This window comes from Phodopus roborovskii, unplaced genomic scaffold (assembly GCF_943737965.1).
Source record: "Phodopus roborovskii unplaced genomic scaffold, PHOROB, whole genome shotgun sequence".
NCBI classification, from domain to species: Eukaryota; Metazoa; Chordata; class Mammalia; order Rodentia; family Cricetidae; genus Phodopus; species Phodopus roborovskii.
This window is the reverse complement of record NW_026126540.1, coordinates 33,456,362-33,470,098: the sequence shown is the minus strand read 5'-3', so window position 1 is coordinate 33,470,098 and position 13,737 is coordinate 33,456,362. Positions and strand designations below refer to the sequence as shown.

Here is a 13,737-nt window from a genome sequence, read left to right as displayed (position 1 = left end):
ACAAAGAATGCACATTAGCAAATAGTAAACAAATTAATACCAGGAAATTATACATGTTATGAAATGAGGGGATAAAAATGACAGAAAATGTGCCCTGTTAGATGTGGTGGCTAGGAAAGTTTTCATCAAGCTGAGATGATAAAGAGGAAGTCGTTCTAAAATATAATGAAAGGGCTTTTCATAAGGAGCAAGTAGGGAGTAAAAGCCCTCCTGCAAGAACAAACTTGGAATGGAGTATAGTAACTCAAACAGTGTTCAGGTGTGTGGGTACGTGGGAGTGGGGAACAGGGAAGTAAGTAGGTCATTTGTACTACTGGACTTTAGAACAGCTTTGTTAAGTATTATTGAACAGTAAACTTCCTGTATTGGTTTCCTCTCTCCTACTTTTGGCTGTCTTTACATGATATTCTCCGGTGTCTAAGTTTTCCTCAAACACATGGAAAGGGGCCTATTCTATTCCAATATGACTTAGTCTTAATTGCAATCTGATATTCTAGAAGTTAGAATTTCACAGGAGAATTGTGGAGTTACACAACCCCTAATACTGCATGTATTTGAAGTGCACAATTTGATGAGATGGATATGTCTTGTGAGTCATCTTAAATTAAGATAACACAATTTTTTTCTTTTCTAATGGTCCTCTGCCCTGTTAATAATCATTTTTCCTTTGTTAACCCTGAAATTTTGTAAGAGAAAGATCAGTTCCACAAAGTTTGAGCCAAATTTTAAGCAAGATTTAATTAAATACTGAACAGGTTGATGAACTCTGGCCAAGACCATTATGGGGTTCCCAGAAAATGGCAACAAGTCACATTTTGCAGAGGCTTAAAAAGGCAAAACCCACAAGGCCACTATATTTCTCATCAGGTCCAATCAGAGGCAAGCATACATCCTACTTCCTGCCTGCATACCTCCTGTCCACATTCAATCAAGCATATTTGCTGCAGTTAGGTTAAGGAAACTTGTATAGGGGAGCAAGAACATGTGGCTTGTTATCTCCCAATCAAGCACAACCCCAGTATTCCAAGAAGTAATTTGTTCTTAGGCTGTGGGACTTACAGGTAACTTTGCCCTTGGACCTTATCTGCCTTTCTCCAACCCTAGGCAGTCATTAATTTTCTTCCTGTTTGATTTCTTATTATCAGAATCAGAGAGCTTGTACTTGTTTTTTGGATTCAGCTTTTCTGACAAACAATAACTATTTTGGAATTCACTGACATTGCTGTGTCCATGATTTACTTTTATTTATTATTGACAACTATTTTTTTTTATATTTGACATGACTTATTTGTTACTGTGGATGGCCATTGAGTTGTTCCTAATTTTAGTTCATTACAAAAAGGTTTGCGAATGTTTGCATACAGTCTGTGTATGGGCACATGCTTGTGTTTCTCCAGAATAAATACTTAGGAAGTGGAGTGGTGGAGTTATTTGATATGTGTATATGTGCTATTATGTTAAGTGTTATGCAAGAATGGTAAACTAAAGCAAACAAGAAGGAGTCTAGGAAGCGAGTGACTAATGGCAAAGAGAAGAGAAACAAGAGATCTCAATTTTACTCCATGAAGACATTATCTTGGTTATGGTACAGAAAAAGATGAAAATGTACTTCTAGATTGACAAGGTAAGCCTGAGAGTGCATGGAACCCAATGCACCATGAATTCAAACACAAGAGGAGTACTAGAAAGGACAGAGATGTGCCCAGCTGTGGTGGTGCCCACCTTTAATCCCAGCACTTGGGAGGCATAGGCAGGCAGATCTCTGTGACTTCCAGGCCAGCCTGGTCTACGAGAAACTCTCTGATTCTCTGGCTTTTACAATCTTTCTGACAACTCTTCTCCAATGTTCCCTGAGCCTTATGTAAGAGAGAGTTTTGTAGATGTATCTATTGGGACTAGGCTCCACAACTCTGCATTTTGATTGGGTGTGGTTTTATGTCTGTTGCAAAGAGAAGTTTCCTTGATGAGGAATAAAGACTCTACTTATCTGTGAGTACAAGGACAAATGTTTAGATTGTTGTTAGGAATTATGCTGGTTTAGTAGTTTAATGGTTATAGATGTTCCTCCAATAACCATGGATTTACTAGCACTGAGTAGTTTTATAAGTTTCTAATACAAGGTGTACTAGGTGGTAGTAGCTTGTATTTAGAATATGTACAGTCCCTGGACAAGCTGTTCTGGTTTATGTCTGTTAAACCCTATGCTGTCTGTGAACACCTCCAGATTGAGTCCCTACTTAATGAGCTGCAACCAAATTTAGTATGTAAACTAGCTGAATTTAGTAAACTTATGGCAAATAGCTGTCTTTGTCAATTGTAGCAGTTGACCCTTGTCAATCATGAGCAGCCAACTGATCATAACACACTCGAGTAAGCCACACCCTGAGCAGCATCCAGTCAGACTATTTCTGTGCCTCCCTCTGCTTTCCGTCCACAGATGCTGCCTGGCTTGTGTTGCTAAGCTAGCTCTTGTAACCTTTTCTCTACAGAGCCCTGTCTGACTTGTGAGTCTTTCTTTGTTCAGTTGGACTCTGTTAAATGTATCTTTCACTGAGGTTTTGCCTTAACTTTGCCTTAATCCTTTGGGAAGACTCACCTATGCCAGAAATCATATTTTGTCTGCCATTTACATTAATGATAAATTAATAATAAAGTGGAGACAAATGGGATTTTCAATAACCCCTAGAACATCTAGGATTTTATTCAGCATCTACCATATGCCATGGGTTCTATATATTTAATTCTCTTAAAACTCTTAATCATTAGAAAAGCCTTGGGAAGCCAGAGAAGGTTTTGTAAAAATGGTGTTTCTCAGATAAGCCATGAAAGATGAACAGGAATTATCTGAGATGAGGCATGGGATGAAGCCCTGGGCAGGTGTTCCAACAGAGGGAACAAAATATTCCCAAATGGAAAAGAAAAAAATATAACTAACTTGAGAAACTCAGCTCAGCTTGTCTAAAACCACAGGAAACAGAGAAAGGGTGTGGCTTGGAGATATAGGCAGGATTGGGAGATGAGCAGGGTAAAATCAGTGAGCCAGAAGACCACAAGGGGCTTTAAAAAGGATACCAGGTCTGGACTTTTTTTCCCCGAGGGCAATTTGGAAGTGCCCAGTGCAAGTTTGGGGCATGATACTTTAGTTACAGTGTGGCAAAAGTAGATTAAATGAGTGAAATTAATACAGAGGTATAGATACTGGGAAATGAATACATTGGCTAAAATTTATCAAACTTTTATGTTAATTATTTCTTATGGAGTCCTTCTTATGTGTCACTTATATAAGCAGTGATATTCATTATTTCTGAGACAGGATGGTGCTACATACTCCATTCAGGCCAACACTCCATCCACTGCTTCCTGATTCTAGGATCATAAATGTGTAACATTTGGTAGGTGAGGAACCTGGAATAAGCAGCACCCATGCATGCAATGATATTGTAGTCAGTGACCAAGTCAGAATTTGGCCTCAGGTCAGTTTGACATCCTGCTAGATTTAGCCATGATGCTCAAAGTTATATTAACATCCTGTAAAATCCAAGAAAAAAACAAAACATTCCAAACTAAAGTGCTTTTGCTGTCATACATGGGTCAATTGGCCTAGATTTCCAGAAAGAAGTTACCTTAGCTTTATAGATGAATAATTCTATGTCTATATCTCTACATAAATGGGTGACATTTGAAGTCCTCAAGCCCCAAATAAATTTGTATTCTCTGCACTTTTTTCACCACTTCTCCCAATTCTATCTTTCTTTATTAATATTAATAGATACTAATATCAGTTATTAACATGAACAGATATTAATAAAGGATATATTTGAAATAAGAGAGAGGAAGATGCATGCTATAATAATGTCAGAGTTTCCAGGGGAAGGATATTGTGAACCTGTTTGTATAAACAAGTTTTATTTGGGGTTCAGTATGAATTTTCAATAGATGCTTTTCAGATAAGAAAGCAGCAATTCAAATGCGATTATATAAACAAGAAGATCAGAGAGGACTTATCCTGGAGGGTATAAAATGAACAGAGTCTGGGTCATCATAGCATCAGCTCACCAATGCAAAGTAAGGTAAGTGTCTACCCTGAGCAGGACCTGTAGATGAAATGCTTTTATTATAATTTCATTTTAACAGTCGTAGCATTTATTTAAAGGTTGCAAATGCTGAGAGAGAACTGATAAGCTCTGAAGTTTTTAATTATTGCTCCAAATCATGCAGTAGTGTGTGAAGGAGAGTGAACTACCTATTGGCAGATGAGGTGAGATTCCACTGACTTAAAGGATAGAAACTGTCCATCAGTCTCCCAATGAAGAATAGTGTGCACGGCTTTCTCCTACTTAAACTTCAACTTAAATGTTTTAGTCACTCAAATAATCTGTGTATTTCATCCTCATAATTACTAATCAGCATCTTTGATGAAAATATATTTTGGACGAGTTTTTGAGTAAATTCAGTTTTGAGTGTGTACAGGGTACCAGTGTTTTCATTATCATCAGGGGCATTCCTTGTTACAAGATATTTTTTAGTTAATTATTAGTGACACCCTCTTGGATAGTATCCAATGCACATACCTTAATAATATAATAAAATTTTCTTTCTAGAGAAGTATTTTGCTTTAGTGAAAATGCTGGGATTGCTCAGAAGTAGAGAAATTGATTCTTTTTATTGTACAGTAATGGCTTCAAGTAGAAAAGAGAGGTAATAAGTACTAGCAGAGCAGAGAGGAATATGTGTAATAATGAGAATAATAAAAGCAGAAAGAAAATATGGAGAAAGTGTTAAGGGGATCAACACATGGAAACTGTTGAAAAAGGAAGGAATTAACATTGGTTTATATAGTGTTATGGAGCTCAGGAAATTTTTTTAATGTAGGGTTCACATGAATTATTCTATTTTTTATGAGAGGTAGATTTTTAATTCTAATTTAACACAGAATCACAGATTACTTGTGCTGTGAAGACTTTCCTGGTAGTTTTTTGATGTTTAACTTTCATTTTGTAGATGAGGAAGTTGAGGTACAGGAAAGTTATGTGATCAAAGTTTTACTATTTATAATAAAGAAGTAAAGGAGAATGAATCATTCATAATCTTTATCTTCACAGCATTATATAAACACTGCGACTGGTGATCTAGTCCTTTTTAATGCTTTGCTTTTGTTAGCTTAAACTTCTATATTTATGAAAGGGAGTCTTCCTGGGCAGTGGTGGTGTACGCCTTTAATCCCAACACTCAGGAGGCAGAGGTAGGTGGATCTATGTGAGTTCAAGTCCAGTGTGGTCTACAGAGTGAGTTCTAGGATAGCCAGGGTGACAGAGAGAAACCCTGTCTCAAATCAACAAAACAAAACAATCCAAAACCAACCAACCAAACAAAAAAACCTCAACAGAGAGTCTTGAATAGGACAACAATAGGGGAAAGTTATAATGCAAATTTTTTTAATCTTAAAAATTTTAGAAGAGATTTATTATTTTTAAAATATGTGTGCATATGTTTATTGAATATGAGGGTGCCTGTGTAGGTCAGAGACATCAATCTCCTGGAATTGGAGTTATAAGGGTTGTGAGTTGCCTGATGTGGGTGTTGGGAACTCCATTCAAGAGAAATACTAGAAGAGGAGTACTTGACCTTAGCCATGGAGCCATTTTTTAAACCTCTGTCTTACAATTTTTGAAAGGGTCAGGTGTGTTCCTTTTTTTTATCACGCAAATGAATAAATAAGATTAAATATTTTCATCAGTTTCTTATAGACCCAGAGGAAATTTTCGGCTCCTCAAAATTCTGAGCCAATATCCTGATCATGGGTTATTGCATATACTATTTCATATAGAATTGTAGAGCTAGAAGTTGTTTCCTGTGGTGAAACCCACTGAAGAACTGTGAAGATAGTATGAGGATATGGGAGCATGAAGGGCAAGTATCCTGTCACACTTACCTGGTTGCTATTTTTAAAATCCTTTGGAGAATCCTCCAGATCCGTGTCACCAGTAGAACTAACTGAATAGTATAGAGGGAGCTTGTACATTTATGAAACACTTAGTGGGTCAAGCACTATGCCAACACATCTCTCAGTGGAGAGTCCAAATGCTCAGTATGTGTGTGTTTATCCGACTTCCGCAATGCCTGCGCTAGGAATAAGAGATTGTTGAAATGGCTGTAGAAGCTGACATTTAGAATCAGTCCTTGGCTACTATGTAATACTTTCATTTTTGCCTTTACATTTATTGAAGGCAAAATTCTGGTTACCTATACAAGGTTTCAGTAAGTAAAGATTTTAAAGTATGCAGCTTAGAATTGTTGTTGACACAACTGACAGATTTGAGAAAATCTTGATGCATTTTTGATGATTTAAAAACATGGTCAGTGAATAATTTTCCACAGCTATTTGTTGTGGGGCAGTGGCAATGGGGATGCACTGCAGCATGCATGTAGAGGTCAGAGGGCAACTTCCAGGAAGGGGTCTGTTTGCTCTGTCCACCATGTGTGTTCCGGGGACTGAACTCAGGCTCCCAGGCTTTAGCAGCAAATGCTTTTTTACCTCCGAGCCCTGTTGGCAGCCAGTGAATAATAATTTGATAGGTAGCTTCAGTGAGGAATGTATGTATGTATGTATGTATGCATTTGTATGTATACACTTGCACATATATACACTAACAATGATAATCGAGAAGGACAAAATCCAAATATACCAGCCAGTTGAACAATATTAGTAAAAGGAAATAAAAAGTCTTCTTAATCTTAGAGTTGATCAACCTACATCTAAAAGTCTGAAATTTGATTACCCTCTTTCAGTGGCAGAACCAAAATAATTATAAGTCATAACATTACCCAGATCATTACAATGCTCAGCCAATACTGTGCAGTCTCTCCATTAGCCAGGCTCGCTGAGATGCATGCTCTGCTCAGTGGCCCCTTTGCTGCCTCCCATACAGCTAAAACTGCTAATGAATCTGAACAACCCATGGTGGATATGCTTTCTTGACTGGATTAGTCTGAATGTGTCAAACTTTTTTTTCCCAGCTCTATATACTTTTAAATAATGACTGCCACACAACTTCTGTATAAAATGATCTTTTATTTCAACTTGTATTTTTTTCAACCCTAAAAGGATATCCTAAGCATTCAGAAAGGGCCTTCTAAATGGTGTTATTATTGAACACTAGTCATAATTTTAGTGAACTTTTCAGGACCTTCTCCAGTTTCCTTGACTAACAATAGAAGACTTACAGGCAATATTAAATGTACTAAGTGGTACCAAAGTTTGGTTATAATTTTTCTTGGCTTCTTTCTAACTCTAATTATACAAACCTTTTAAGCCGTTGAACCAACATTTTTAGAAACTTATAATTCTGGGAAAGACCTTCCCAAAGAATATGTATTACATATATTAATTTACTTCTTATAATGATAGACATTTTATTACAGCTTCATTGAATGAATTATTTCACATGTAGATAACAGAAAGCTGTCAGTTTTCTGTTGTGATGTTGCAAGCTTGCATGTCACTTCCCAGGGGAGCTCAGTGGCACTTACAGGCAAGACCTCTAAGATGTGAGCTTCTGTACTATGGGTGTACAGGGTCATAGCTGCATTTGAATGTATATGAGAAGGTTTGAGAAGATTGTATATGTGCAAACACTTTATGTAGGGCTCAGAAATAACCATTCAATATATTCTAGCTGTTCTCCTTATTGGATACACACACACACACACACACACACACACACACACACACAACCTTTTCACAGATATGCCTCTAAATATACAGACAGGATGCCTGTAATGAGTTTTGTGGTTTTGTCGTTGATTCAGCATGAGTGCTATAGCCCTGCTCTCCGTGCTTTTTGCTCTTGCATATGGACAAGCTGCATCATTTTGTATTCCAACTGAATATACAATGTACGTGGATAGGAGAGAGTGTGCCTATTGCCTAACCATCAACACCACCATCTGTGCCGGGTATTGTATGACACGGGTATGTTATTCACTATACTTCTTTCAGCTGTAAATTGTAGAGGCCTAAAGTAGTCTATTAGTATTTAGAAATCATAAATAATAACATTATTTTCCAAATCCAATGAAACTGTCTCTTTGTGAAGCCAAGAACATGGTTTCCAGAATTGTAATAGTGTGACTGTTTAGAAAAAGAAGTACAGATATGTTTGTAACTGTCTACCCCCAATTTATTTAAATCTTATTTTGTTCTCATGATCCTGAGAAGAAAGCATCTTTTTCTTTGGGATCTGAGGGCTTAAATGTAGATGTGTTAAGCTAGTATTGAGTAACAGTTCAAGAGTTCTCTATAGGTCATCACTGAAATAAAGGATATCAGTAAATCATGGTTTTCTATTGCTCTATTTAAGGTAGTGTGAAATTTATCATGTTATGATTCATTTTTTTCTATAGGATATCAATGGCAAGCTGTTTCTTCCAAAATCTGCCCTCTCCCAGGATGTTTGTACGTACAGAGACTTCACCTACAGAACTGTGGAAATACCAGGATGCCCACATCATGTTGCTCCTTATTTCTCCTACCCTGTTGCCATGAGCTGCAAGTGTGGCAAGTGTAATACTGACTATAGTGACTGCATACATGAGGCTGTCAAGACCAACTATTGCACCAAGCCACAGACATTCTATCTGGGGGGATTTTCCGTCTAACTTTAACAACATGGCAACTTGCAATCTGGTTAAATGTGTTTACCTGGAATAGAACTAATAAAATACCATTGATACATTTTGCCTGCCATTTAATCCATAGGCGCATCCACACAGGCATTAGAGAGCTTAAGAAGCTTTAGAAGAAGGGGTGCATGAAAGAGGCTGTCATGTTTCCATACTGAGCAGAGTGGAGGCAAAAGGGAAAGCAGGAACATGAGCTGCTGCTGCAAGCCAGCCCAGGAGATGTTTCTTGCAGACAACAGGGGGTCTACCTTCACTTAGAAGGCAAATGTAAAGCTACTGCAGAGTTCTAGGAAGAAAGGGATTCTAAGACATGACATCAGGGTACTAGGAACATTGTCCTTTTAAGGGCTAGCATCAGGGCTGGAGTGCAAGTGGTGCGACAGGGGCATATGAAATTTGTCACAGAAAACTTTATCCTAGTCATTCAACTGCTCTGGATAAAACTCCACCAAAACTCAGCCAAGAGCGTGGGCACCATTCTCTTTAATTTAATTACTCTGGTGGGCCAACTGACCTATGAAAGGTATACCTTGGAAGGTCAGCTTATAAAGCCGAGAAAAGAGGCCACGATCATTTTACATGTGGAAGCCTAAATCCTTCATAGTCCCTCAAGTAACAAGAGATACTTTCCAGCAGTTATACCGAAAGCAACTTGTGCTTTGGGGCTTTGGATATCATAAAACACTCATATAACCACCACAGGTTTTAGGGTTTGGGAGAGAGGGCTAAGAGATTCAATGGAGTGGATTGTGTTGTTTTAACCTTAGCCTTCATTCACAGGGAGGCATTGCTTTGGGTGAATGGACTTAGGAGGGGGTTATTATTATTTTCCTTCTTTTGATGCTCCTTCCTAAGAGTTGAACTTTAAGTGATGTTCTTTGGACTCAACCTTAAAAAGACTGCCTTTTATTCAGCCATTAATTGTCACCATGAAGTTGAAAATTACTTGTCATTAGGACCATGTAGAGTGGCTGTGTGTAAGCTCAGCTGGGCATCTTGTGAATGCCTGCATGCAGATAGGTCCACAGGGGAGGAGGAGATGGTGCGGACAGAGAGGTAGCAAACCCACACTTTGCCAAGGATGAGGGAATAACTGCACTTCCATACAAGAAAGACCCAGAAACCTACAGTTCTTTTATCTTAATAGCTAAAACCAACACTTTCATGACCTCTCAACCTTGAGCTGGGCCTTTTGAGTTCTCATGCCAACTGATAATGAGTATTTAAGATTATTTATTAAATACAGATCTTTGATGGATGTGTAAAATGTATGAGCTTCAAATGATTCTCAAGCACCCTCAAAGTGATTTTTGTCAAAAGATTTGGACTCTTAAGAAAGGACAAGGCTACTTACAGACATACCAGCTTTGAAAGATTTTATTTTTTGAATTACTTTAATAAATTTCCTGAACATGCAGGGAGGAGGGCTAGCTCAGAACATGGGTATAACCAGCCAGCACTGTCACTGGCACAAGAGCCTAGAGTGGGCGCATGACTCACTTCCTTTCACTGAAGGAGGTATGTTTGGAAGATGCATTGTGAATTTTATTAAACTATCCTTGAATCTGGAGCTGTTCAGAACACAAAATCCCTTAATGTGGAGCTCAGGGATTGAGGTACCCAACAACTTATCTTAGCTGGGTCCATATGCTTGGCTTTATGGTAACTCTGTTTTGAGGGACTTAGTGTCCTTTTGGTTTAAACACAAGAAGAATAGATAGAGAGGTTCAGAAATGGGAAGATGAGGGGCTGGAGAGATGGCTCAGAAGTTAGAGCACTGGCTGTCCTTCCAGAGGACCTGGTGTCAATTCCTAGAACCTACATGGCAGCTCACAACTGTCAATAAATCCAGTTCCAGGAAATCTGGCAGCCTCATACAGACACACGTGGATAAAACACCAATGCACATAAAATAAAAATAAATACATTATCTTAAAAAAGAAATGGTAAGATAAAGAATCATTGCTTATAATGTTGGAGAAAGGCAGACACTGGAGCATCCCTGGGAATGATCATTACATTCCCTGTAAAGTTTAAAGGAGTTAGTTCTCACCAGAAGAATTCAGAACTTCAAGAAAAAAAATCTTTCTCATTCAATTGAAATACAAAGAACTCTTTTATAACTCAAGGATTTGGGTCACTGTTGTAGCAGTCTTTAATGGTCGAACTCTTTGAGAATAAGTGGAATGTACCAGAATGAACATGTTGCAACTTAACAGCATAGCATGGTACTTCTTGGTAATAGGAAATTCCAGTAATAGAAAGTCTCCTTTACATAAAAAAAAACTGTCCTTAAAACTTAAGAGTAGCAAGCCTGAGCTAAACACAAACAGTCTCTTATTGGGGTAACTTCCTCCCTAGCCCATTTTTCAATGTTGTTCTTTTTTGTCTGTTGTAGTTAATTTCTCCTTTTCTGTTCTTTAAGACAATTTGGTGTCAGATTCTTTTCTTCAACACTCCTTCATCCACTGCCACAGCTGCTCAGTATACATGTCCCTCCTGCTGGTGGCTGTATGCTGATTCAGGTGCTTCCAGGATTCAAGTTTTCAGTCAAGTGGTTTGAGCGGGACTGATGGGGGTGAGCTGCTGTAAATATGAAGATTCTAAACTTTGAAGGAAAGTCTAGATCTATAGCAATCTCATGTCCTGTTGGTCATTTGGATGCTGCTAAACAAAAAGCATATAAAAATTCAAATTTGTAGTAATTTGTCCTTGGATGTGCTAAGGAAATACCTATTTCAGTTATCTGAAGCTGGATTCCCCCTTAAAGAAACCATAGCTTTCCTTTTCTGTTTAGCTAGAGGTGAGGTTAGATGTCATCTGTCAGCTACTGAAGGAATACAGGCAGCTCAGAGAGAATTTATAAATATGTGGGGAATAAGTAACCGTTGCAGGATTTTTTTTAACTTACTAGCATAGAGTTCTCTAATTATTTTATATTTATTTATTTTAATGGGAACAAATATTTTGTCTTCATGTATGTGTGTGCACCATGTATATCTCTGGTACCCACAGAGGTTGGATCCTCTGGTTGTGATGGTTTTGAGCCATCATGTTGATGCTGGGAACTAAACCTGGGTCCTCTGTAGGAGCAGCAAGTATTCTAATTTCATACATCTCATTTTGTTTCTCTGTGTATATGTGCTTGCATGAGTTTATGTGCACCATAGCATGCAGGTGCTCGCTGTGTTCCAGGCAGCCATGAACCACCTGATGGAGATGCTAAGACCCAGGTCCTCTGCAAGAGCGCAGGCCCTTTTGACCACTGAACCTCTAGCCCCTTCTCTGGAGATTGAATCTTGAGTGGTGGCTTATCTTACTTGAAGCTGGGAAATATCACTTCTATATAGAGATTCCTTTACAGCATATTTAGTTTAGAGTTCTTTTCTGAGCTTCGGTGTCATATATCCAATGCCAGTTTATTTTTCCCCTTTTTAAAAATGTGTGTGTGTGCGTGCTCAAATATGTGCACACACATATCCTTGTGTACCATGTGTATTTGTAGAGGTCAGAGAACAACTGAGTCTGTTCTCTCCTTCCATTATGTGGGATCTAAAGATTGAACTCAGGTCATCAGGCTTGGTGGCAAGTGCCTTAATCTATGGAATTACCAGCCTAATCCTTTCTCTTGAATGTTCTGTAGTTATCTCTTCTCAAACTGTTGCTATCTGCTTTTCTTCTGTAAATCACTCTTTCAGCAGCCGAGTCAGAAGCCTGGGTGTGTTAGCCTAGATTCCTCGCTCTCACCCCTCACATCCGGTTTCTCTTGTGTACTTTGTGTTGGGGTGGGTGTTTAGCACATCAGTTAGAATCTTTAGGACTGGTCTTGGCCATCTAATCTCCTCATTCTGAAGCACAGTCATCTTTAAAGTTTGATACTTGAAAGCTCAACTTGTTAAAAGTTTTATTGCATAACTCACTATTTAAAAATTTTCTCATTACCTCAGGAAAAAATAAGATTTGTATAAAACACAGATTACCAGGGCTATTTATTTATTTATTTTGTTAATTTGGATAAGTCTTCTTGTGTGTTGTCTTCAGAAAACAAAGCACACTTTTTCTTCTATATCAATCTTGGCTAACTCTTGTGTGTTTTTCAGGTTTCAGGTCAAAGATGTCAACATCAAGGAAGTTTTTATCTGGACCACTCTTCCCAAATTTGAGTGGGCCAACTCTGGGTTAATGATTATCAGAGCACTTATAGCAATACATGCCTGTTGTTCCAATCTCAGCTTGTCATGTCCATAATCACAAGATAACTTCGAACAATAAAAAGAGAAAATCAGAATGTATATTATGAGGCGGAGCAGGCCCCGAGAAAAATATAGATATCAGCTGGGACTACTATGTAGCTTTTGAATTAAAACAAAATTGGAAGCCAGGCATTGGTGTCACACCTTTAGTCCCAGCACTCAGGAGGCAGAAGCAGGCAGATCTCTGTGAGTCCAAGGCCAGCCTGATCTACAGAGCAAGTTCCAGGACAGCCTCTGTCGAGAAACCCTGTCTCAAAAAACCAAAACCAAAATGAACCAAAACCAAAAAAAAAAAAAAAAAAAAAAAAAACCAAAAAACCAGAATTGGAAAATGTAAAATGTATTGATAGTTATTAATGAGATCAACAAATGTTCATATAGCTAATTAATTGGGGTCATGTGGAACTATTTTCAGTTTTGCATGAATTTTTGGGAAATTATTTATAACAGACCTCTCTGTTCAAGTATCAACACAATTATAATAGCTAATGTTCAGTAGTTACTAGATATGGTGTTTTATATTTATTATTGACTTATTTAATAAGTAATGTAAAATTTTCCTATTTGATAGAAGTAAAAATCTTATAAAATATACATAAAAACCCCAGAGAAAGATTTCTGGTATATTAACCCAACACTCTCTGAAGCCAGCATAGACTCGGCTTTGTAAAACACAAGGCATGGTACTTGTATTCATGATGTTTTCCCTGTTTCGAGTGGTTGGGATCTGAACTGTGAATCCCTTGATTGGTTATAAGGACACCAAGTAATAATATTTTGTATTGCTGTAGTATTTTCACCT

At 37.9% G+C, this 13,737-nt stretch overlaps 1 protein-coding gene across 1 annotated transcript; it reads left to right on the top strand.

The window, feature by feature from the left end:
• Positions 1-3,867: 3,867 nt before the first annotated feature.
• Positions 3,868-8,723, top strand: Tshb (thyroid stimulating hormone subunit beta). Its single transcript, XM_051198944.1, has 3 exons — positions 3,868-4,070; positions 7,810-7,972; positions 8,404-8,723. Exons 1-3 carry the CDS (start codon positions 4,021-4,023, stop codon positions 8,656-8,658), a joined length of 468 nt encoding a protein of 155 aa, XP_051054901.1. The 5' UTR covers positions 3,868-4,020; the 3' UTR covers positions 8,659-8,723.
• Positions 8,724-13,737: the final 5,014 nt, after the last annotated feature.